The sequence below is a fragment of the Apodemus sylvaticus genome, chromosome 9 (genome assembly GCF_947179515.1).
Source record: "Apodemus sylvaticus chromosome 9, mApoSyl1.1, whole genome shotgun sequence".
NCBI lineage: Eukaryota > Metazoa > Chordata > Mammalia > Rodentia > Muridae > Apodemus > Apodemus sylvaticus.
This window is the reverse complement of record NC_067480.1, coordinates 107,130,432-107,156,014: the sequence shown is the minus strand read 5'-3', so window position 1 is coordinate 107,156,014 and position 25,583 is coordinate 107,130,432. Positions and strand designations below refer to the sequence as shown.

At 44.4% G+C, this 25,583-nt stretch overlaps 1 protein-coding gene across 2 annotated transcripts in view; it reads left to right on the top strand.

The window, feature by feature from the left end:
* The window catches only part of Mgat4a (alpha-1,3-mannosyl-glycoprotein 4-beta-N-acetylglucosaminyltransferase A), a 99,816-nt gene that overhangs the window by 559 nt on the left and 73,674 nt on the right, over positions 1 to 25,583 (top strand). For both annotated transcript variants that reach the window (XM_052193021.1, XM_052193020.1), the window contains exon 2: positions 4,097 to 4,469. In XM_052193021.1, coding sequence (XP_052048981.1) covers positions 4,376 to 4,469 — 94 coding nt within the window. In that variant the 5' untranslated portion in view covers positions 4,097 to 4,375. The remainder of the gene's footprint in view (positions 1 to 4,096; positions 4,470 to 25,583) is intronic.

Below are 25,583 nucleotides of genomic sequence, written 5' to 3'. Positions count from 1 at the left end.
GCGAGCGGGACTCCCTCCCCGACCCCAGTTGGGGTCTGGGACCCCTCCAGGTGTGCCAGGCGATGTCTGGAAGGCTGGACGTTAAGTGGTGGCAGTGGTACTCTTCCCGCGCCCGCCTTTATTTCGCTAAGCGTTCTGATCTCAGGAGCGGGTTCACGGCATACATTTGGAATTAGGAAATAGCAGTAGATAGTATGTTATCTTCTTGGAGCCTGCCATCTATTTTGCTGTTGTGCTTTTTGCTGCCAGACAGATTATTTGGTAAAAGATAAAGGATGACACGGTTGTTCACTTGAATATAAAAATCTAAATTTAGAATCATGTAACACACGCTCTGGTTCAGACTCCTTCTCGTTCAAATGCTTAAAGAATAGTTTTACTAACAGGTTATGGTGACATAGGTTCCCTTAACCCTTAAGTGTAAATTGTAACATATACTAGACAATAAAATTATGTAAGCTGTATAAAAGAAATATTTATGTTATCTAAGTGGAAAGGGTGTGAGTTTTTTCATAATTGCGGTTTATAAAGTTGTGCAGGCTTACGTCATGGTGTCCATTGATCCGGGGTGTCATGAATCGTGCCTCGTGTTCTTTCAGGCACCTCTGTTTTGTCTGTGGGATGCTGATTAAGGACTCTACCAAATGTTAACCGAAGTGTTCTTAGCCCTGGAACATATGGGATATTTCAGAGAACACTTAAAAAACTTATTAAAAAAATAACAGTCATGTAAGAATTTAGATGCAAGATTGTTACATCTATTAGCAAAACAGATTCCTGCGGTCTAGAGTTGAAAGAATCTTTTGGAGGATGGAGGAATGGCTAGTAAGGTAGCCATTTTTTGTTTAAAGACTTGGTTGTGTCAATTGATAGTCCAGGACAGTCTTAAGGTAAGGGCATCGGTATATAAGTGTTCACATATGTGGCCTCGAATACAGATGTAGGTCACCTGTGTCTGCTGAGCCAGCCTCGCAGCTGCTTGGGGTGGTTTAAGAGTACGTGTACCTTATTCTATTTCCTCTCCTCTGGAGATTTCATTCATGTGTGCCTCACGATGAAGCTTAGTTTGGAAAACCCTGGTGTAAAGTGAATAGCTGCATTCCGGTGAAGTATTAACACTCCTTTTTCTTTTGAGATGTCAGAACTTATTAGTAGAGTTCATTCTACGGATCCTCCCTAAATCAGAGTTTGCTAACTTCTTAGGTCCAGTATTTAATATTCCATATGCTTTTTAGGTATTATGGATGGTTAATCTATAGATTTATGCATTTATATGGGCTTCATTTGTATTTAATAAAACAACTTTTCTTTTCTTTTTTTTTTAATTTTTTTATTTTATGTATATGAGTACAGCATAGCTATCAGACACACCAGAAGAGGGCACTAGATCTCATTACAGATGGTTGTGAGCCACCATGTGGTTTCTGGGAATTGAACTCAGGACCTCTAGAAGAGCAGTCAGTGCTCTTAGCCTCTGAGCCACCTCTCCAGCCCCAACTTTTCTTGTTTTTGTTTTTGTTGTTTGTTTCTTGAAACAGGATTTCTCTGTGTAGCCCTGGCTGTCCTGGAACTTGCTCTGTAGACCGGGCTGGCCTCAAACTCATAGAGATCCGACTGCCTCTGCCTCCCAAATGCTGGCATTAATGGCATGGGCCACCACCACCTACCTTAATAAAACCTTTTAAAAAAAGATTTATTTATTATGTATATATTGTTCTGCCTACATGTACCCTGCAGGCCAGAAGAGGGCATCAGATGTTATTACATATGGTTGTGAGACACCATGTGGTTGCTGGGAATTGAACTCCGTACCTCTGGAAGAACAGACAGTGCTCTTAACTGCTGAGCCATCTCTCCAGCCCTATTAATAATTCCTTTTAAATTTTTATTTTAAAATGATTCTGCATTTCTCTACTTCCTGATTTATGTCAGCTAGATATTTATTCTAATAATCGTCTCACCCCCCATCCCACCCCAAAACCTTCCTGAAGCAAAATAGAACTACATTATATATGAACAGAAAGTGAAATCCATGTTTGTATAATATCATGCCAGGCTTAAAATTCCAAGTTACAGTTTACTGAGGTAGTACCCCTGTTCTTATGGTCAGAAGCCACTATTGACTGTTTTATTGAGTTAATAGATTAGATACTTGGTGGAACTTAAAACTATTGGATTTTGTTTTCCCAGTGAGGATTTTGGTTGTAGGCAGTCAGCATGGCTATAGTTATGATAAAGTTAACCATGGGAAGTGAATAAATTAGGTCTCAGTAACCCAGGGAACCTCTTAGGAATACCCTGTGCTCAGGTAGTTGCAGTCGGTGCTGTGGAATGCAGTGCTTCTAGAATGTTACATGGAAATGAGAGCTCCAGGCCAGGGAAACTAACAGGCATGCTTTGTTGGGGACTCAGGAGGAAGGGATTAGCCAAAGGCTGCAGGAAGTGGGAAATTTGTTCAGAGTTGCACGTTTGGACTGTGAAATTTTCTGTTCATTCTGTAGTTTATACCATAACAAGCTTGCACTTGTTATGAAGAACAGAAAACATTTTTTAAAAAAACTTAATACATTTTGAAAATTTATGTTTTCTGTTGAGCTAAGTTAACACTCAGAAAGACACTCTAGACTCATCTGACCTGTCCACTATCTCCTGCAGCATCTCCAGCCTGCTGTGTAAGAATTCTGCCAGGCCTCGGTGACATACACCTTTAATCTGAGCACGTTGGGATGCAGAGGCAGGCAGATCTCTGTGAGTTCGAGACTAGCCAGGTAAAGAGTGAGTTCCAAGACAGCCAGAGCTACACAGTGAAAGTCTGTCTGGAAAAACAAACAGAAAAAGAACTTAAACTTAGAAGCTGTTGAAAATGGCGTTTCTCATCCAGTTTACCTCCTCGGGTGTAAAATAGGGTTTGTGAACGCTTAGCCTGGAAGGACTTAGTAAAGGTTTAAGTCATGTAGCAGGCCCAGAATGAAGGGGAAAGCCAGTAAACTACAGTGACAATCCTTGTTGTCACTCTTTGTCATTTGTCCTTGTGTGGTCTTCCTTGGCAGGTGGAGATTCCCAGTGATTCACAGTGCTAGAAATAGCTGAAGTTGTAGTTTGTGAATTGTCCACAAATGGCTGCTTTAATCAGGAGTGCCCTTCTACTGAGAGATGTCTGTTGGGTTTGATAGCTGTTTTTGGAGGCGCAGTAAGTCACCCCAATAGAGACTCATTTAGTGTACCACCACAAGATGTGGTGCCACCCCTTGATGCCACTAGAAATCAATGCACATCTCAGACTACCTGACAAGTCCCTAGGGGCTGAGACCAGTTGTGTCTAGAGTGGACTGTGCAGAGGCTGGCTGCTTTTGTTGGCTTATTTTTCTTTTTGATTCAGTTGAAATTTATTGAAGACCTATCTTGTGCTGGGCATTCTGCTTAGCAATTTCATGTCTTCCCAGTTCTAAAGAATTTTAGTCAGATGAATAGTGGTCCTCCTCATTTCTTGAGCATAAGAACCCAATGGGCTGGGCTGTTGCTGAGAGAGAGTGGGCTAGCTCACTGCCTCTTCAGAATGCATCAACACTTCCAGCTTTTTCTCTACAACTTAAGATGAGGAGATGTGGGACACCAGGGCCTGTTGCAAGATGAACTTGGAGGCGTAGATGAAAGGAGGCATGCTGGGGGCATTGAAGTAGTGTCATAAGTCAGAGCTGGACCGCAGACTCTTCAAACTATTATAGTTGTACATCCCCTTATTTTTATTTATTTTCCTAACCATTGCTTGCTATTATTCAGCTGAATAATAACTTGGGGGGGTGGGTGAAGCTCAAGGCTCAGTTGTTAGAGATCCCTTTGGGAATCTGTGAGCCCCACAACTTCTCCCTTTAAGTGAACAACCATAATCTTTTATGTTTTCCATAGACAGAGCCAGCCAGGAGGGAAAGGTCCCTTCTACTTTCGCTATAAGAAATGAATCATTTTAATATGGGGATGGTCTTCATAAGTACAGTTTAGCCTTGACAAAAGTCTGCCTCTCACACTGAATAATAAATGGAGAAACCTCTGTTTTGCATTATTTAGTGAGTTTTCCTTTCTCTTCTTTCCCTGACAGGAAGAAGAAGAAAAAGAAGCAGCAGCCCTTAGCCCTCAGCCTCTGAAAACTGCGAAGACAATCTGGAATAGCAATACCCACTGTTGCTTTGCTGCCTGATGCCTTCTGCCCAGCATCTGAAGTGAACCTCAATCATCAATTGCTTTTATTTTTTTTATTTTATTTTATTTTATTTTGGTCCGGGGCCAAAGCGTTCTGGATTCTGCTGACTTGAGGCTGGAGAGAGACGGGACTTGCTTGTCGTCATCAACTTTAGAACCAGTGTGATGGTGAAATGAGATGAGGCTCCGAAATGGAACTGTGGCCACTGCGCTGGTGTTTGTCACCTCCTTCCTGACCCTGTCCTGGTATACCACGTGGCAAAATGGGAAAGGTAAGGAGGAGGTCTGAGAACCTGGTGGCTGACAGAGCGCATGTGGGCTGTGCGGCAGTGGTGAGCCGAGTGGACACATGCAGCAAGCACAGGCCTCAGTCTTTGTTCTGGCTTCTGGCGGCTTCTTTTGATACAAAAATGAAACAGTTTTCTTGGACAGAAGGGTACAGACTTCTAACTCCAGTGGGTTTGTTTTCAGTATCTTATGATCACGCTTTGGAAAGCAACAGTGTGTAACAAAGACTTTTTTTTTTCCTTTTTAAAAAATGAGTCATCACAATCAATAAAGCTTTGGTGTGTGCTAAACCAAAGTTTTGTATGCCAGAAGTGTTGCAGAAAACACTTAGAAGGGGGTGATCAAGGCCTTCAGGAAACACATACTAGGTAAGGTCATGACTGGGTGGTGTGTAGCTAATGACTTGAGCTGCAGGCCTTGACAGATTGCTCCTTTGGCAATGAGGAGAAATTCTGATTGCAGTATTAGAAGTTTCATAAATTATAATTGTGTGTAGATTCTAGAACTGTTGTCTGTTGATTAGAATTACTCGAAGGGGTGATGGTCTTATGCTCTTTTTTTTTTTTTTCTTTTCTGACTTTGACTTAAGACGTACTGCTGGTAGGCAGTGTTGGGATGCTGCGTCTCCCTTGTTAGAGCTGTGTTTATCACCTGGGGTATTTGAAGCTTGTCTTGATGACATCGCCTTCCTGGCCCATGAGTACGAGTGATTTCTGCTGCGTGTTTGTGTTTATATACCTGTGTTAGTACTACGCACCTCTCTGGGCATACATACTTTATACATCTGAATCTTAGCTATGTGTGTCTGCTTGTCTCCCGTAGGTAGAGGGACGTGAGCCACACATGCTTAGTGTGTGGATAAGCCTTACATTCTTCTCCCTACTTTCTCTTTCTCTGAGTTGGTTTCTAGCTCAGGCACTGAAGAAAGACAGGTGAAACTTTTGCTTTAGGAAAATTCTTTGGGTTTTAAAGTCTCAGCTTAAAATTCTTTTAGAGATACATTGTATTGTTCATTTAGTTATTTTGCCTGTGTGCCACATTGGCATAATTTGGATGTCAAGAAGTTAGCTTTCAGGAGTTGGCTCACTCCTTCCACCATTTGGGTCCTGGGGATTGAACTCAGGGCATTGGCTTGTGGGCAATCACCCTAACTCACGGAGCCTTCTTGCTGGCTTAGTTTCAGTTCTTGATTACACCTAATGAGAGGACATAATTAGAATCGCTCGAGTCAAAGAGATGATTGTTCTTGACATAAATAAAGCTAATGACTCACCGTTAAGAAAACTGACCATAACACAAGCACTTGGTTTTTTTTCTATCAGGGACTTTACCTCCTGGGAGAGTTCTAGTAATACAGAAACTGAGCTCTTCCTCCAGTGGGTTTTGTTTGGGAGTCGCTCTGCTTTGGATCTTGTTTTTTAGGCATCAGCAACATTACTAGTGTTTTTCTTAAAGCTCCATCGATCACGACTTATGATTATATGACTATCTTTAGCATGAAGGGGAACTGGGACAGTCGAGGTGCCTTCACCATGCAGTATTGTGTATAGTCAGGTCTCTCACCGGCTTCTGTGACCACTCTTAACTGTTGAGTATTTGGATTCTTTCTAGAGAATTCAGGTAGTGAAACAGCTTGGATTTTCCAGGGCAGACCTGATTCTACATATTCAATCTAGTATTTCCAGGGACCATGTGCTTTGGTTATTTTGAAAGATTTCTCAAATTCTTGGCACTGCTGGACTAATTGAAACATAAGTTTTCATTCACTCTTGGTAAAGGAATGTATATCTTTAAATATACCTGGATGTATGATCCCTTATATATACCCATATATATGGTCCCTTACATATAACCATGGTCTCTTACATATAACCATGGTTCCTTACATATAATTGTATGTGTGGGCCCTTACATATACCTTTATGTATGGTCCCTTATATACCTGGATGTGTGGTCCTTTATATATACCTGGATGCGTGGTCCCTTAAAAATAACTGTAGGTGTGGTCCGTACATATATATACCTGTCCTGTGCCTAGGGCATGATATTAGAAACCATGAAAATAAAGAAGAAGAATCTTTATGCCTTTGAGCAGGGACTGGCAACAAATAAGGTATTGTCATCTGGAGGAGAGAGAGGTGATAACAGAGCTTGCTCGTTCCTTATGTGTCAGTCACTTAGCCTTCAGGATCCTTGGGGGCATTGCTGCCTCTGCTCTGCAGTTGGAGGCATGAAGCAGGGTGCTGGAGCCTTTGGCTGGCCACTGAGGCCAGGTGCTCATTCTGTAGCAGAGGTGCCTTAGAGCCCATGCTCCTAGCTAAGGGTTTGCTGCCCAGAACAGTGGGAGCAGAGGCTCCTGATTCCTCACGGTGCTTTATAGAGCAGGCACAGTGTGAATGCCAGGCCAGGAAGCGGGCACATCGGGTTCAGAGCTGATTTCTGAGAGGGAATCGAGCATGCATGCTCTGCAGTTAGGAGCTGATTATTTTGACAGGCACATGGGGGTACACAGTATGCAGCTCTGTAGGGGCGCTAGTTTGGTATAGTCTGCATTCACTACTTGGAAGAATCAGAGCTAGCCCATGAAACTGGCATAGGTTGAGAGGAAGTTGGATTCAGGGCAGGGAGCCAGTTCAGCAGGGCATACTGGATTCCAACATAAAAATGAGAGGGAATTCCAGGTTCGTGGAAAGCTGGGGAAGTCGTAGGCGGGTATTGGGGGAACGGGACTGGAGTGGGCCCAAGTGTCATGCGCTGATGTGGATAGGGTACCTCTGAACTTTCTCCATGGTCAAACACAGTGCAGAAACAAGGAAACCAAGTAAGTATCACGGATCCCTGCACCAGGCTGGGCTGTGTCCGCATGCCTGAGTCCGGGCCACATGCTCGTCACGCCCCTAAAGCACAGCGCCTGCGCAGTGGTTGCTTCAGCAAAAATGAGCACGGAGAACTTTAAAACCGCTTTATTGAGTTATAATTTATATACTAAACCATTCAGCCATTGAACGTACTGACAAATAATTCATTTGGGGCTAGGGTGCCTGCACTAAAAATGGTTACCCTGCTGGGGGTGGATTTAGCTTAGTGACGGAGGACTTGCTGAGCAGTCATGAGGTCACTGGTGCGAGTCCCATACCTATTAGTTATCACAGCATCTCTCTTCCCAGTCCTAGGCTGTCACTAATCAACTTCCTGCCTGCTGGTTTCCCTGATCAGAATTTCTTCATAAGTGGAACTGAGTAATGTGTGGTCTTAGGTGACTTTTTTTTCTTTTCAGTTAGCATGCTTCCAGGTCTAACTGTGATGTGGCATAGATCAGTCTTCTTTCTTTTTTCGAATGAATGGTGTATGCATGTGCGTGTCTATGCATGTGTGCGTGTCTATGCATGTGCACGTGCATTTTATCCATATGTGGGCTTACATGTACAGGCATGCATGTAGGGACACAGGTATGACAACTGTATCTTCCGCTAGCGATCTTTTTTAAAAAATTTATTTTTATTAATGTGTCCCTATTGTATATGTGTACATGTGAGTAGAAACCGGAATTGCCTCCTCGGAAGCCGGCGTTACCAGTGGCTGAGCTACCCCACATGAGCGCTAGGACTGTGAGCGCCTCAGAAGTGCAGTCACGCTCTGATGCTTGTAACTACTGAGCTGGGCCTCTCCACCTTATTTTTGGAGTCGGCGCCCTTCACTGAGCCTGGAGCTCACTGTCTTGGCTTGTCTGGCTGTCCCGGGATCTACCTATCTGTCTGCCAGTGCTGGGGTTATAGACACTGTTGCGGTGCCTGGCTTTTCTGTAGGTGCCGGGGATACAGACTCGGGTCCTCCAGCGTACAGAGCAAGCACTTTACCCACTGAGCCATCTTTTCAGCCCCCAATGATGTCTTTGTACAAATGGAACAAATTTGCGTTTGTCCCTTGGTGGATGTTCGGGTTGTCTGTTCCTTCCCGCTGTTAGTGATAATGAACATGAACTTGTCTGAGGTTTTCTTTGGGGAATCTGTTGAAAAGCAGAATGTCTAGGTCCTGTGGTGACTCCATTTAGTCATTTGAGGAACATCAGACTGGCGAAGTGGCTGAATCATGATACATTGTATTTCATTGTTTTATTTTTATCTGGGTGTGTCTGGAGCTATGGTCTGTCTCCACACATCTTCACTCAGTCTGATGACCACCTTTTAATTGTTTTGTGTATTCATTCGTATCTAATGGTTTTTTTTTTTGATGTTTTTAGATTTATTCTATTTTTTGTTTTCCATCTTTCATATACTTTCCCTCTACATTTCTTACACTAATCAAGTTGTAGTGTAGCAATTAAAATTAATTTATGATTTTTTTCACTGTTTCCAGGTTATGTGTATATGTGTATATTAGTGGATCGAACTCAGCTTTAGATTTTATTATCTTAATTTTAAGCCAATATAGTAATGTTACTCATTGACTGATAAGATGGGTCATGGGTAAAGGCTTTGCCACACAAGCCTGGTGTCTAGAGTCCAATCCCTGGAACCCAAATAAAGGCTCTTGGAGAGACCCAGCTCCGCAAAGTTGGTCTCTGACCTCCACACATGCACACAATTAACATTAAAAAAGAAATACCAAGCCTTGATACCTCTATTTACTTTTACTCTTTCTGCCCGGTATTATTGTTACATATATTTACATCTATTAATGTTGCAAACCCAACAATGCACTGTAATTATGATCTCACATCTGTCATTATGTATTGTTGCAATTATGTTGTTACCATCTGTCTTTCCTTCCTCAGCCTGCGGAAGTTTGATCACCATTTACCCCCTCCCTACCCCACCCTCGTGCTGTTACTGGCAGTTATTCATGCATTTCCCAACATTACAGACCCAGCAATACATTATGTCTGTTATTTTTTATACTTAAATTAAAAGGAGAAAAGACAGATGCATTTATTGTTGTCTGTTGCATAATTACTAGTGCTCTTTGTGGGTTGTTCGAATTACCTTTTGAGGTAATTTTTTTTTTTTTTTTGGTCAGACTGGAGGATGCCCTTTGTGATTTCTTACTAGGTGGGTCAGCTAGTAATGGATTCTGCTTTTGTTTATTCTAGACTATTTTTATTTAACTTTTCATTTTTAAACAAGATTTTTAAAAAAGGGTGTGTGTGTGTCTGTGTGTCTGTGTGGGTACTTGTTATCAAGTGTGGGTGCCCACAGCAGCTAGACGAGGGCATCGGTCCCTTGGAACCAGAATGACAAGAGGCTTAGAGCAGCCTGACTGGGTGCTGGGAAGTGAACTCAAGACCTTTGCAGGAGCAGTAGACACACTTGAATTGCTTATTTTTATTTTATGTGTATGAGTGTTTGCTTGCATTTATGTATGTGCGCTGTGTGCGTGTCTGGTGCCTGAGGCCAGGGGAGAGCACCAAGGCCCCTGAGGTTGAGCTGGGGACGGGTGAGCTGCAGTGGTACTGGGGTCCAAAGGCCCGTCCTTGGCAAGAGCAGCAAATGCTCTTCACCACTGAGCCGACTCTCCAGCCCCTCACTTCATTTGGAGAGGCATCTTTCCTGGACTGGGGAGTCTTGGTTGGCAGTGTTTTTGTTGTGGTTTTGAATGCCTCCTGATATGTGTGTGTGTGTGTGTGTGTGTGTGTGTGTTCCCTGCTGAGGCAGCTGGCTATTGATCTGTTTGAATGCCCTCATAGATGCTGCATCGTTCTCTCCCTGCTCTCTAGATAATTGTCTGCTAAACTTTCTATCACTTTCTATCATTTTCAGTTGGAGTCTGTATTACCCAGCCCCTCTTTTTTCTTTCTTTTTTTGAGCTCCCTGAATACATAGACTGTTTTTTAAATAAATTTAGTAAGTATTCAGCCTTGCTGTGTTTGAGTAGTTTCCTTCCTTTTTATTTTCTCTCCTCCTCCTCTTGTTCCCATTACACGCACGGACGCACACACACACACACACACATACACACACACACACACGCAGCAGCATGACACTTGGGGTTCCCTTTCCTGGGGCATTGTTGTTCAGCTTACGTCACCTCTGTTATCTAGCTTAAGTTTGCTAATTCTTTATTCTGCTCATGTCTGCTGTTGTATTGGGTACCTTTATAGGAACTGTATATGCAGCAAATGTACATATATATATATATATATATATATATATATATATATATATATATATATATACACACACACACATGCCCAAAACTCAAGTGATTTTTCCCCCTTATTTTACATATGAGATGTGCTAGCTCTCTGTGACTGAGAAAGTGAGCTGGTGGTTTTAGAGGTCTGGGTCCAGGGTCCTTTTGTCCCTGTTGCCTTTGGGCCTGTGGTGGTGGAGCTAGCTGTATGATGTCATGGTGGCGAATGTAAGGTGAACATGTCCTGGTCACCTCATTATAGGCAGGAAGCAAAGACAGGAACTTGGTGTTGCATGCCCATAGCCCCAGCCGTAGACAAGCTGAAACAGGAGCATCCCTGGGAGTTCAAGACCAGACTGGACTGCACAGCAAGACTCTCTCAAAAATAAAAGCAAGCAAACAAAACCCTTAAATCCGTCCCTCCAAACAAAGAGAAAGGAAGCTCGAAGTCAGACCCCAGGACCCAGCCCTCATCTCTGTGTGCCATCATCTGGCTACACTCAAAGCCAGCTTCCGTTTCTTGCCTTTTTCAGATGCACGGGCCTTTCCTGTTTCTTTGCATACCTCCATGTTTTTCTTTTTCTTTTCTATTTTCGATGGCTGCTATCATTTCTATCATTTTCTTATTTCTTATCAATTTTTTATTTTTATTTTATGTGCATGAGTGTTTGCTTGAATTTATGCATGTGATTTTTTAAATCACAGTTTAGATGAATGGATATTAGCAGTTCTAGGGGCTGCATCTCCCTCCTTCCGGGGGCTGCTGGTTGTTGGCTGGGCCCCATTGTCAAGGTCTTGCTCTCTCTTCCAGGAGGCACCTTTCCCTGGTTACATAGTTGCTCCAGAACCTTCTTCCAGTCTTCTGGCTGATTGCTTTATTGGTTGTTTATTGCTTTATTGCTCTGGTATTGCTATCACCTGGAGAATACATCCAGATCCCAACTATTCAAATTGTGATTTCTTGGGAGCTCAGGGTTGGCCCTATGACCTTGAGAGATCTCCTATCTACCTGCTGGCTTCTGCAAATCTCAGGTCTTGGCAGTGGGGACACATTGCGAACATTGGAGCATTTTATTGAAAGCTGTTTTATTGAAGCTATTTGTAAACAAAAGCAGTTCTTTTTTTTTTAAGTTTTAATTTATGTGTATTTGCATGTATCCGTGTATTTGCCATGTGAGATCTCTGTCTCTGGAGGCCAGAAGAGAAAGTCAGATCCTCTGGAGCTGGAGTTACAGGTGTGTGTGTGTGTGTGTGTGTCTTGCTCAGTATTGTTGCTTGGAATCAAACTTATATCCTCTTAAAGCATGGCGAATGTTCTTAACATCAGCCATTTCTCCAGCCTCTTAAAGTTTTTTCTTTTTCAATGTGTCTGCCTGTATGTGAATATTTACATATGTACAGCTTTATTTGTGTGTGTGTGTGTGTGTGTGTGTGTGTGTGCAGTCCAGTGCACAACCTCAGGTGTTGTTCCTTAGAAACTAGGCACTTTTTTAAAAAAAGATCATCTCTTATTGGCTGAAGCTTGCCTAGTAGGCTAGAGACTTGGGGATTCTCCTGTCTCTGTCTCTCCAGTGTGGTTTCTGAAGATTCAGCTCTGGTCCTTGTGTTCCCATGACTAGTACTTTACTGACTGAGCTATCTCCTTTCCCCTAGATTTTTAAAACTTTTTTTTACAAAGAAAGCAGAGTAGAAGGAAAAACTCTAAAGATGAGCCTGGGGCTTGTAGTACCCTGCTTAGGTCTGTTGCATGTGCTCTGAGTGCTGGGCATTGTCAGGATCAATCTGGGACTAATTGTCCAGCCTGGCACACAAAAAGTCCCAGCCTGCTGTGCAGCAGGAGAGGGGGAGGGTGGGTATGCAGTATAGAGGTAAAGCTGAACAGTAAGCAACTGTTGCTTGCTTCAAACATTTTTAGCGCAAGATGATTTGATATATGCAACAGTTTATAAAACCTGGTCTACAGAGTTCCTTCATACTCCCCCACCCCCCAGTGTCACCCACCACTGTGACAACTTACCGGCCACATTTTAGACATTTTAATAGTGTGTCAGTACGTGTGCACACGTGGAGGTCAGAGTCGGCTTGCTGGAGTTGGCTCTCCATCCAGCATGTGGGCTATGGGAATTAAACTCTGGGAAGTAGACTTGGCAGCACGTGATCACCCATTCAGTGATGGAGTTGGTCCTAGAGCACAGTTTTCTAATCCAAAATATTAACTCTGCTACTGGGCATTTCAGCATAGACTTGACAGTAATTTTAAAGACCCCCTGCCTTCCTTTGCCCTTGTCTGAACACTTTTCCTGGCTAGGCAGAGGAAATGGGTTTTGGTCAGACTCCCACAGGAACAACTAGGGACATCGTGCCAGCACAAGGCAAATGTGACTTTCCTTGCCGTAGGTGACAAGACTTTGGATACTACCTGGACATCCTGGAGTTTTCTCACATCCCTTCTCAGAAGGAACTTGGTCTCAGGTTTCATTTCTTAGTACAGTTAGCCCCTGCCTGCCTTTCCTGTGTGTGCAGAATGCTGTCTGTCTGCTCTGACACCGACCCCTGAAGGGAGGCCGAGGCAGGAATGAAGCATGAGGGTAAGGAAGGCAGCTGGGGCAGCGCTCACTCACCCCTGCCTGGGGCTGGGGCTGGATGGCTGAGAGAGCATATAGAGACAACTCCTTCCCAGGAGGCGTCCAAAAAGGCTGAGTTGTTCCTAATGGAGATGGAGACAAAGGGGAGGCTTCACTGTCATAGATGCTGGATTGGACCTGTGTGTGCCCTTGTGGCTGGCAGAGGGCCGCCTGGTAACCTGTGGGACCCAGCAGCAGAGGACCAGTGATACAAAGAATGGATGAGAGCAGGAAGTGACCTGGGCAGACAGGAGGTCACAGACTAGAAAGTTCTGTTAGCCCGGAGCAGCTGTGATGGTAATGTAGCAGGAGGTCGGGTGACCCTGGAGGAGCTTGCTACCGCAATGGTCATTATCTTATCTGGCCTACATTTTACTTCCTGTAAAGTATGTGTGTCTGTCCGTCTCTTTCTCACAGAGGGAATTGATTCTGATGGGGCCCTTTCCCATGAATATGCATGTATCTTTTCCCCTTTATATGTAAAGATATGACTCATTGTTTTAAACAGTGCAGTCAGACAAAAGGAGCACAAATCCGGCAAAGTTATCAGTGGGACGGGCTTCATTCTTTTCTAAAACATGCATATTTTTAAAATAATTTAGTTATAATATAAATTAATGTATAATATATATTTATTTATGTGTATGCTTGTATGCCTGTGTGGGCATGTGCACTTGAGTGCATAAGGTCAGGAGAGGGTGTCGCACTAAATTTAAAGGTGTTGCAGGATGTTTGATCACACTGTGAACCATGAGATTTTGTTTCTAGGTGTGGTGGGCTCAGCCCTTAGTACACAGTTTTAATCCCTGTGGTTGGAATACAGACACATGCTTAGTACCTTTAGTCTCAAAATGAGGTCAAAGAAACATCCATGTTTGAAAGTGAGGTCTAGCCAGGCAGTGGTGGCGCACGCCTGTAATCCCAGCACTCTGGGAGGCAGAGGCAGGCAGATTTCTGAGTTCAAGGCCAGCCTGGTCTACAGAGTGAGTTCCAGGACAGCCAGGGCTATACAGAGAAACCATGTCTCAGAAAAACCAAATCCAAAAAACCAACAACAACAACAACAAAAAAAAAAAAGAAAAGAAAAAAAAAAAAAAGAAAGAAAGTGAGGTCTAATTGAGTGGCAGACAAAGAGATGAGTCAGAGACAGATTTGACAGAATAGGATATGCTGAACTCTCAGGAGAAGAGAGAGTGGAGGGAGGATACTTGAGGGGGGCAGTGTACACACACACACACACACACACAGAGAGAGAGAGAGAGACAGACAGACAGACAGACAGACAGACAGAGACAGAGACAGACAGAGATAGAAGCCAATTAAATCAGTCAGCTTGGAGAAGAGTTTGAGCCAGAACAAGAGTCCAGAGTTTGACCAGAGTCCAGAAAGAACAAAAAAGCGTGAGCTTATTCAGCAGTAAGTCTCAGAAGCTGAAAACATTCTAGGCCTCGATAAGATTGTACGAAGGCTGGAAGCTTCCAGGCTTGGGTCTAGGTTAGTAAGTGGAGGCAGTAAGCCTCAGAGACAATTATTTCTAGGAGAAAAAAAGTTGCTTTTCATATAGGTGGTTGTGAGCTACTGTTGGAATCTGGAAACCAACGTTGAGTCCTTTGCAAGTGTAGTATATGAGCTTTTAACTACTGGGCCATCTCACAGGCCCTTTTGAGACCATCCTTAGCTTAGCCACTATGTAAGCCCACACTGACCTAGGACTTGTGTTGATTCTGTCACAGTGTCCTGGGTTGGAGTTACAGGTTCAAGCCATCACAGTTTTTCTTTCTTATCTTTGGGTAAGATGTTTCCCCAACATGCTATTTTGTGTGCCCCAGCCCAAAGCAACATGCCAACCCATCATTGAAAGAAACCTTGGCAACTGAGCCAAAACAAGTCTTTCCTCTTTATACATTCCTCTTTTCTTTTGTTTCTTAATTTCCCAAAGGTTTGATTGTGATTATTAGTATTATATCTTTCCAGGGTGGGGCGTAATAGGCAGGAAACAAACAGTGAATGTCTCTGAGACAGACCACCATGCCCAGCAGGACTGGGGGGTCAATTGGGAATGTTTTGGCAGCAGAGACCTATTTACTACCCCTCTCAAGTAAGTCTCTTTTGAGCTATCTATAGGATAGGGTCACACTGTAGTTTGGCTCTTGAGTGTCCCTAAAGACCCAAGTGTTAAAGGCTTGACAATATCAAGGGGTAGTGGACACTTTAAGGAGTGGAGTCAAGTGTGAGGTAACTCATTAAGGGCATGCTCTGAAGGGGCCGGAAAGACCCTGGCCTGTTTCTCTTTCTCATCTTTGGGTGAGTAAGATGTTTCCCCAACATGCTATTTTGTGTGCCCCAGCCCAAAGCAACATGCCAACCCATCATTGAAAGAAACCTTGGAAACTGAGCCAAAACAAGCCTTTCCTCTTTATACATTAATTATCTCAGGTACTTATTAACATAAAGCTGATGCTAATCTTTTTTTTTTTTTCCCTCCCTGTTAAACTTACTAGGTGTCTGAACCCTTTGGTTCCCAGTTTTTTATCTCCTTGGAAACTGACTTCTCTGGCTCCTGCCTTGTCCTAATAGATGCTGCAAACACAGTGTTCTTTTTTTGGGGAAGACTTTTCTTGAGATGAGAGGATGTTCATTTTTGTGGCTAGATATTGGTAGATTCTTTTTTTTATGACAGGGTCTTGTGTAGCCCAGGCTGACCCTCAAGACTTGTGTAACTAAGACATGACCTTTGAACTTACGAGGCTTGAGGCTAGGATCACAGGTGTGTAGCACCACAGCTGATTTAAGTGGTGTTGGGAATCAAGCCAGGGCCTCTGGGTAAGCTCTCCACCTACTGGTCCAGCCACAGCCCCCAAGGGCTTTTTTTTTTTTTTTTTTTTTTTTTTTTTAAGCACCTAGTTTGGTCTGCACCGGTCTTTGTTTCTTGTTTTCCTACTTTATTCCTGTGGCTTTGCGGCCTTATGCAAAATTTCCTCTTCCCTCCCACTGTCAACACACATCTATAAGCTTATTTTTTATATTATCATCAGGGGAAAGAAGAACCCGGTATAATTTGAGTAAAGCCCTTTATTCAAATTAACAAAGTACCCTGGCCACTGAGGGGTTTTTAAATCTCTTCCCGGGTGTCCCTGATAGTACCCCAGCCTACTCGCCCTGTTTCCAAGCCTCCAGGCTGGCCCCCCACCATTTTCCTTCCGGAAGGTATGGATTCAGGTGTACTTGAGGGTCTGAGCTCTTCTGTCAGAACTTTCTGACAGGTCAGACTCTGAGCCCGAGCAGTGGCAGGCTTCAGTTGAGCCAGCCATGGTCTGCCCTGCTCTTCCTCCCCTAAGATGAGCTCCTCACCCCAAAGCTGTGCATCACGGAGCCCTAGCTCCGAAGGAGCTTCTCGGTCCGCTGAGGGTTCATGGAAGGTGGACAGCCAGGTGGAAACGCAAGGAGTTGCTACATTGTTTCTTCCTCACATGTAGCTCGCTACAAGTGGCCAGCTGTCAGCTGAACTTACTTTGTAGTGGCAAGCTTTGGCGCAGAGAAGTTTCTCTTGCCTCCTTGGTGGTTATTTCAAAGCAACTCCCCCCACCCCTAAGAAACTTTGTGTATCCAAAGAGTTGAGTGTTTCAGGAGTCGTCCCAGTCCCCAGCTACATGTCTAGGCTTCCCGTAGCCTCAGTGACATGTCTTTCAGCTAAACAAACGTCAAGCCAGAGAACTTGATCTTCAGATTTATGGTATAAGAGTTCATATTTTTTGTTCATTTCTTATCATTTAAATGTTATCTCAGGGTTTCCCCCTTCACCCAATAGCTAAATCTCATATCCTCCATTTTTTTCTTCTCTTTGTGTGTGTATCTGTGTGTCTGTGGTGTTTGTGTGTGTCTATATGCATGTCTGTGTGTTTGTATGTGCATATGTCTGTGTGTCTATATGTGTGTATGTTTGTCAGTGTCTGTCTTCGTATGTGTCTCTGTGTGTGTATGTCTCTGTGTATGTGCTTGACTGTGTGTCTCTGTGTGTATGTGTCTGTATGTGTTTATATCTGTATCTGTGTGTGTCTGTATCTGTGTATGTGTCTGTGTCTGTGGGTGTCTGTATCTGTGTCTGTGTATGTGTCTGTGTGTTTATCAGTGTGTGTGCCTGTGTCTACATGTGTGTATGTCTGTGTGTGTTCCTGTGGGTTGATACACACATACATATATATATACATCCTTGTCAAGGCCACTGTCTGCTCTCCTCATTTGATCTTCACCTCATTTAATATTTTTTAATTGTGTGTATGCATGTGTGCCTGTGTGTGGCTATGTACACATATTGCAGGTGCCCACAGAAGCCAGAGGAGGGCATTGGGTCCCCTAGAGCTGGAGTTCTAGGCAGTTGTAAGCCACCTGACGTGGCTCCAGGATCTGGACTAGGGTCCTCTGATAGAGCACTGTGTGCTGAGCTCTCGCTGGCCTTCCTTCCACCTTATTATTTGAGACAGGGTCTCTCATGAAGCCTTCAGTATCCCTTGGGCTAGACTGGCTGGCGAGCGCCAGGGACCTGCCTGTCAAATTTAGAAAATCTCACTAATCTTGTAAGTTTCTTCTTATCACAACCCGATAAGGAGCCTGTTGTCAGCTGTGCTTGCTGAAGTGCCTTTGGTATTTAGTTCCCAGGGGAGATGTCGTGAGCTTGGCTTACGGGCTGGTCTTCTGCAGAGTTGCTGAGGTAAACCTAGGCGGTGCAGAACTTCATAGGCTGGCGGGGAATGTGGCTACGTGGTGGGAACTTGTAACTTTGACCCATTTATCAGAGGGGCTCATGCTGACTGTCTGGATGTTATGAAATGTGTGGTATCTCACAAGTAGCTCACTGTTCTTACTAAGTCATAGGGGAGGTCAGAGAACAGACCTGGGTTTTCTGTCTGTATGTAGTAGTAACACTTAACACAGTATTAGACTCACAATGTAGTTGCCGTTTTCAAAGTTTAGACACTTAGTGGTTTTTGGTATATAATATATAGTAGTATATAGTATATAATATACAGTATATAGTAGTAATAGAATGTAGTAATATATAGTATATGGAATATAGAGGTATATTGCGTAAGATATAGTATAGTATAGTAGTATATGCTAATATATAGTATATAGTAGTATACAGTATTATTTTTAGTGGTTATTAGTTTAGTGGTTTTAGTTATTGTTTATTAGTGTTTGATATATATATGTATGTGTGTATATATATATGGTATACTATAGTATATAGCATTGTTTGTTGGTGTGTTTCATTAAGTTCATGCCACTCACATGATCTGACGATAGCTAACTTTTTTTTTTTTTTTTTTTTGATTTGGTTTTTTTCGAGACAGGGTTTCTCTGTATAGCCCTGGCTGTCCTGGAACTCACTCTGTAGACCAGGCTGGCCTCGAACTCAGAAATCCGCCTGCCTCTGCCTCCCAGAGTGCTGGGATTACAGGCATGCGCCACCACCACCCAGCTAGGTAACTTTTAATAGTTGTTATTTCCTTATTTCATTATAGATAACTTTTAGTGGCTGCTATTTATTCTACAGTGAGTCATCATATATAATTTGTTATCCAGGGTACTTGGGAGCAAAGAGACTGTTATTAACTATTGCCCTGGAGTGTCAGTTGTAAGTTGGAACTATTCTATGATGATTAGTGTTAATTGTTAGCTCGACAGACACCAGAATCTCCCAGGACATGGACCTTTAGGCATTCCTGTGGGGGATTATCTTGGTGATGTCAACTGCCGTAGGAAGAATCGTCCACCATGGGCGGCACTGTTCCTCCATGGACCCTGGGTGGAGTATGTCAGTGGGGAAGGGAGCCCAGGAACAGTTTGCGTGCATTCTTCTTGGCTTCCTAATTGTGGTTGTGCTGATCTGCTCCAACCTCCTGCTGCCGGACTCCCCTTGAGCTGTGAGCCAGAATGAACTTTCTGTCCCTCAAGCTGCTTCTGTGAGAACGCTTTTCTTTTCTTCATATCATAGCAACAGGAAAACAGTTAAAACTAAGACTGAAAATTGGTCTGAAACACGGAGCCGTTGCTGCGATAAATCGTTGCTGCGATTCTCAGGTCTTTGGAAATGGTTTGAGGAAATAATGTTGAAAGAATTTAAAACCCGGGGTTAAAAAAGCCTGTGAGTGCTGTTTGCAGAATTTATGGTGGGATTATGGGTCCATTATTGTGAGATCTTGGAAGATAAGAATTCTGGGAGAAGTAAAGTCAGCTGGGTGTGGCTCCCTTGGCTTTGGAGGAGAACAAGGAGTCTATCGGGAAGTGGGCTGGGCCTGCTTGTGTGTTGTTTTGGCTCCAGAACTTTGGCTGCTTTCGCACATGTTCTGAGCGGTTGAGTTTGAAGAGAGTGAATTAATTTGTTTAGACAAGGAAGTGCCAAGACAAGCTAGTGTCCAGGCTGGTTCTGAGAAAGCAGATCAGAGATCAGTATCACCCAGGAGAAACCTCACTGCACTGGGTCAGAAGGTTCAAAAGCCCTGCCAACACTGGGTCCAGCTTGTGAAAACACAAATTTGGTTAAACAGAAACATCTTAACTGCGAGTGTGGCCAGGACTGGGGAGGGCTTCCCTGCTCCCTGAAAGCGCATCCCTGGGAGAGCCTTTCCTGTGGTCAGCACGTGGAAGCTGGCCCCACCGTGCTCAGCGAGGTCAGGCTACATTTCCAACATCATACAGTCTCCTCAAGGGAAATGACCTTTGCGCCTTCTTCCATGATGGGACCCAGGGGTCAAGGTAGCCTGGGTTTCCTTACCTGTACGTGGGATTAAAAGTCAAGTATCCATGGGAATGCCAGAGACCTGCTTAAGGCTACCTATCTTAAAGGAAGTGTCTTTTGGTGTGAATTGTGCCTCTGTTGCTGCTGCCTGTGCTGCTGCTGCTGCTGCAGTCTCCAGAGGTATTCTGCCAAACTAGTGCAGTAATTGAGCAATGACTCTAATTGAAACTACCGTGATAAAGGCTCAGGTCTTGGGAGAAATTTACTTAGAGGATGTTAGTGGTTTTATTGGCACAGTGCTCTTCTTGACATTTTTCTCTCTTCTGCTTGGTTGATTGGCTTGCTCATCTAGCATTTATTCAGAGCATGCTAGGTGCTGGGACACTCGGTCCTGGTGGCCGTGTGCCAAGTAAGACAAGAGATATCCTCGCTGCCTGCCGTAGAGCCACTTGCGGAGATGGGGTGGGCAGGGGGACTACATGGTTACAGCAGAGCAGCTAAGACCGAGCTGTACCATCAGAGAGAAATGGGCACTTGGAGTAAATAGAGCTGGTGCGGTGTGCTGGGGAGTGAGACGGGAGGAAGGGGTACTTGGCAGGGAGAGTCAGAAAACCCCTGAGAAGGCAGGGCCGTCTTGGAAGGTCGAGGAAGCATGGCGAGGAAGGTCGCATTGGCAGAATGGCAGACAGGACTGAGCTCACCCTGCGGTGAGAGGCGTCAGCATGGAGGAAAGCCCAGAAACTGGAGGCAGAGATGGGGGGCTCAGAGGAAGGTGCTGCAGCGAGGGGTGCTGCTGACAGTGGCAGGTGAGAGGTGAAGGCAGATGCGCTGCGCTCACGCCCAGAGGCTCCGGTCTCGGCCCTCAGCGCCCAGCTCAGCTTCTAAGTTCTCTGGATCTGTGAATATCTAATATCACCCTTGTTGATGGCCACCTTGGCTCCCGATATAGCCATGACTACACCATTCCTCCCCAGCCCTGTCTGCACAGCCTTAAAGGTCTCAGCATTTGTTCCAGAGATGCCTCGATGTCCCTGTTTGTATGACACTGAGACAGATCTGTGGACCCTGTGTAATTCTGTCACCTTTTTGTTGCCGTCCCCCAGGGCTGGCGTGTTGGGACCTCTCTGTTCTCTTTCTCCCAGTGCTCTCAGTGGCTGTGACTTGGCGCTCATTACTTTTCTATTGATGTTTTCTTCTGGCACCGCCGGTAAGTGCAGTTCTCCTGGACAGGAAAACCAAGAACCTTCAGGGAAAACTTACTGGTGTTGGCTGTTCGTTGGTGACTCTGCCTGCCACCTGTGTGTGTGTGTGCATGTGTGTGTGTGTGCATATGCACCTGCGTACCTGTGCTCCCGTGTGTATGTGGAGGTCAGCAAGCAACCTTCAGACTCGTTTCGGGCAGGATCTTTTGGTTTACTGTTTCATAAGCCAAGCTAGGAAGCCTGTGAGCTTCTGGGGATTTGCAGGTTTCAAGCTCACGCCTCACCCGAGGCGTGCTGGCTTTAGTTTTACATCTGAGTGCAGATTCTCGTACTTGCATGGCATGCGCTTTATCCACGGAGCCATCTCCCCAGAACCATGTTGTATGCTTTTTAAGTTAAGCTCTGTGTGTGCGTCATTGTTAGTTGTGGGTCGTGTGCATATAGACATGTGAGTTCATCCAGGTGCCAGCAGAGGCCAGAGGCATCAGATCCTCTGGAGCTGGGCACGAGGGTGTCTGTGAGTTGCCTGACCTGGGTGCCAAGGACTTGCGTCCTCTGGAAGAGCAGCAAGTGCTCTTAGCCACTCAGAAAGGTGTCTCCAGTATGTGGATATAGAATCTGCTATGTAGCCCAAACTTGCTGTGGACTCAGGATCCTTGCGTGTCAGTCTTCCAGGGGTAGTGGGGTTACAGGCATGTACGTGCACTGGCATGCTTAGACGTCCTCTGGTTACTTGGAAGAGTGTGTGCACTGTCTACTGGTTAGGGCAAGTCCTATATTCATTGTATACGACCCATCTGCCCTTTGGCATCCTTCGTTCTTGTCTTGCCGAAGATCAAGCTAAGGACCTAGCTCACGCTCAACAGTTGTGCTCTGCTGCTGATTCTTGGCTACATCCCTAGCTCTAGAAACTTCTAACGCTTCTTATTCTTTCTTGTTTATGTACTTTCTTTTTTGTCTTTACTGCACTAGCTAGAAACTTAGCGTAATGGGTAGAAGTGACTGGAACAGACATACCCAGTTTATTCCCAAGAGGTCTGTCTGGTGTGAATTAATTTCAATTCAGACCTTTTAAAAGTTATAGGCATCTTTTATCATTTGAAGAACTGCTTCTCATGGATGTAGGAAGTTCCTACTTTGTTGATAGTGTATTAAAAAAAAAAAGTGTTGTGTGGTTTAATTGACTTATGACACCCAGTCGAGCCTGATATTGTGTATGTGTGTGTGTGTGTGTGTAAATTAGCTACAAAACTCACTTTTGGTTTTACTGATATTTCTGTATTAAGTTGGGAAGAACTAATACTATGAAATATCTGAAGGTTTGCATCTCTGTCTCAGTCTAATTTTGAAGTTTTTGCATATATACTTTGTTAGGTTTATATCTAGGGTGTGTGTGTGTGTGTGTGTGTGTGCACATGTGCTTGAATGTAGACAGTACCATCTTTTAAAAATTCTGGTTGCTCATTGCTGTAATACAAGAAACCAATTGCCCAGCTGTACCCCCTCCCCAAGTCTGTATAGTTCATTTATATAGTTACCTCTCCCTAGCAGCTTTGTTCAAATTGTATTTTAGTCCCAGGAACTCTTGTGGCTGTTTTATTATTTGGGGTTTTCTACGTAAGCATGGCACCTGCAAAGACATTTTTTTTTTTGTCTTCCTTCACCATCTGTGTAGCCTTTCTTTCTTTGTCTTGTCTTGTTGTACTCTTGGGGCCTCTGGCACAGCACTAAGTGGTTCTGATCTTAGTGTGAGTGTAGGCTCAATACAGGGCTTCTTTTTGTAGGTGTGTTTTCTTTTTATTAAGTTGAGGGGAATACTTCTGTGTTGCTAGCTTGTGGAACTCTATTGCTTTGTAGAAATGGATGCATTTATTCCTTCCCTGTGTCTTACTTTCCCCGCCCATCCTCCACCTTCTTTCCATCACTTTTTCCCTTCCCCCCCCACCCCCACCCCTACTCCCTGGGCACAGTTGGTCCTAACTCCTATTGGGAAACTCCGTTCAGTTTCTTTGATCTGTTTTTCTGCTGACTCCTCAGGTTGGTTCATTTTTATTCTCTGATCCACATTGTGGCTTATTTGTCTGTCTGTCGTCGACCATGGTTGACCCTCTCTGGTGAATTTCCCACTTTAGGCATTTTAGCAGCTCGAGTCTCCATTTTTCCCAACCTTTCTTTACCTCTCCTTTGAGTCTGCTTCATCCACTGGCTTCCATTCTTTACTTGTAGTTTTATTTAGGTTTGTTTGTTTCCAAAAGTGGGTTTCTCTGTGTAGCCCTGGCTGTCCTGGAACTCACTCTGTAGACCAGGCTGGCCTCGAACTCAGAGATCCACCTGCCTCTGCCTCCCAAGTGCTGGGATTAAAGGTGTACACCATTGCTACCTGGCTTGGTTTTATTTAGTTTTTGAAGCATATTTAGAGTAGCTGTCTTGAAGTCTGTCTGTCAAACTCAAAAACTTGTACCCCCCCCCCACCCCAAGACCATTTTTATTGATTGCTTCTTATGTCTCAGCCCCCAGTTTAGGTTACACTTAAATTCTTTCTTCATGTCTTCATTTGGGGTGTGTGCATGTGTTATGACGGCCTGTGGAGGTCAGGGAACATCTTTCTTTTCACTCTGTGAGTCTTGGAAATTGAACTCAGACAGTCAGGCTTGGCAGCAAGTGCGTTACCAGCTGGCCCAGTCTACTGAATGCTGTATACATTTTATACAATGTATAGAATACTCTATACATCCATGCAAACAAGATTCTTACCTAATACCCCTGAAGGTGCTGGCCATCTTTGTTTTGTTAGCTCAGTTGTTTAGTACCCAGATTGACTAAATCTCAAAGTCTGTGTTGCCCACTGTAACTGAGAGCCTTTGTAGCTGGGTTTTAGTTTCCCTTTCCTGTTAAGTTTATGCCTTCCTGGGGGAGTTATACTTACACTGGTGTCCACACGGCGTGGGGTTCATCTCGATCCTGGGTGAAGGCAATCCTCCAGTACTGTAAGACTTCTTCTCAGTTGTGGGGCCAAGTGGACAGCTGCATTCTGGGCATGTTTCCCGTCCGTCTGTCCCAGCATGGATTCCCTCTGGCCGCTCTCACTCTTCTCTGTGTGTGCGCAGGTTCTGTTGGCCAGGTGTGTGTGTGTGTGTGTGTGTGTGTGTGTGTGTGTGTGTGTGTAGCTTAGATCGGCTCCTGTAAAGGGCATTTTGAGCCTCTCAGAGCTGTCTTCTGGGGACTCCTGTTGAGTGGCTGGCTGGCTGGTCTGCCAGCCCATTGCCCACTCCGAATGGAGCAAGGGCCTGGGCTAATCTTTGTCCTGCCTATCAATTGCTAAGTGCACTGGCAACACCGGGCATCAGATGCGTCCTTTGAGGGATCAGGGAAATTAGTTTCCAAGGCCTGTCTCCCCACCCCTTGCTGACCTTCTGACAGGACAGAACTGGGGAGGGATGAGGGCAGCTTCAGCAAGAAAGTACGGGAGGCTTTGTGCTGCTGTTTAGAACCCAAATCCAGGCATTTAAAAAAAAAATGAATAAACACTTGACAGTCTGTCAACTGGCTCTGGATCATTTCCAGAGTAACCGAAATGGCTGTTTTTGACTCTTAACCAGCCTTGTAGTTGCTTTCATGGGGAGAGGATTTGTGAGCCTCCACTTGCCTTTATGCCAGAAGCCAGGCACCCCTTGTCTCCTCAGGTGCTGTGAAGTGCAGCCTTTGTGGGGGGCTCTGAAAAACCAGCCCATGAGACCACTGCTATTGCCTCGCTGCCTGTGTATGTGAAGAAGGTCGGTCATTAAGCATTGTAAATAAGAACCGGGTTTCAAAACAAGTCCTACGAGGGGAAGGGCAGGAGTGTGGACCTCGGCCCTGCCAAGCTGGCCAGCAGCCTGTCTTGTTTATGTATTAACACTGACAGTTGGGCCCCTTGGACTGGGAATGGTATTATTTTCTCTTCAGCTTAGCTGGCTGGCAGCCATTTCCAAAAAACCAAAAAAAAAAAAAAAAAAAAAAACCCAAAACAAACAAACAAACAAAAAAAAAACCCAAAAAACAAAACAAAACAAACCCCCCCAAAACAGTCTCCTATTCGAATTTTTCCAGGTTGGAAGGCTGTTGAGGTCTGTGCTGTGCTCCAGGTTGTCTGGATTCTATGCCACATGTATTCTTAACTCTGAAAGGAAATTATTCACGGGTGACATATTAGAGGAGACTAAATTGAGAACATTGGGTTATTACGGAACATTAGCTAACTGGCTTTTTGGTGCTACTTCAGAAAGACTGCCAAGTAGATCTTGGAGATAGGAGCAGTTGTCCTGCTGTAGACACACTGGACGGCGAATGTCTGGATGAAGCGCCTCGCTTCATTCGTCCTGTGTGTTAGCTTTAGTGGCAGGCACACAGAAGCAGGAGGAGGGC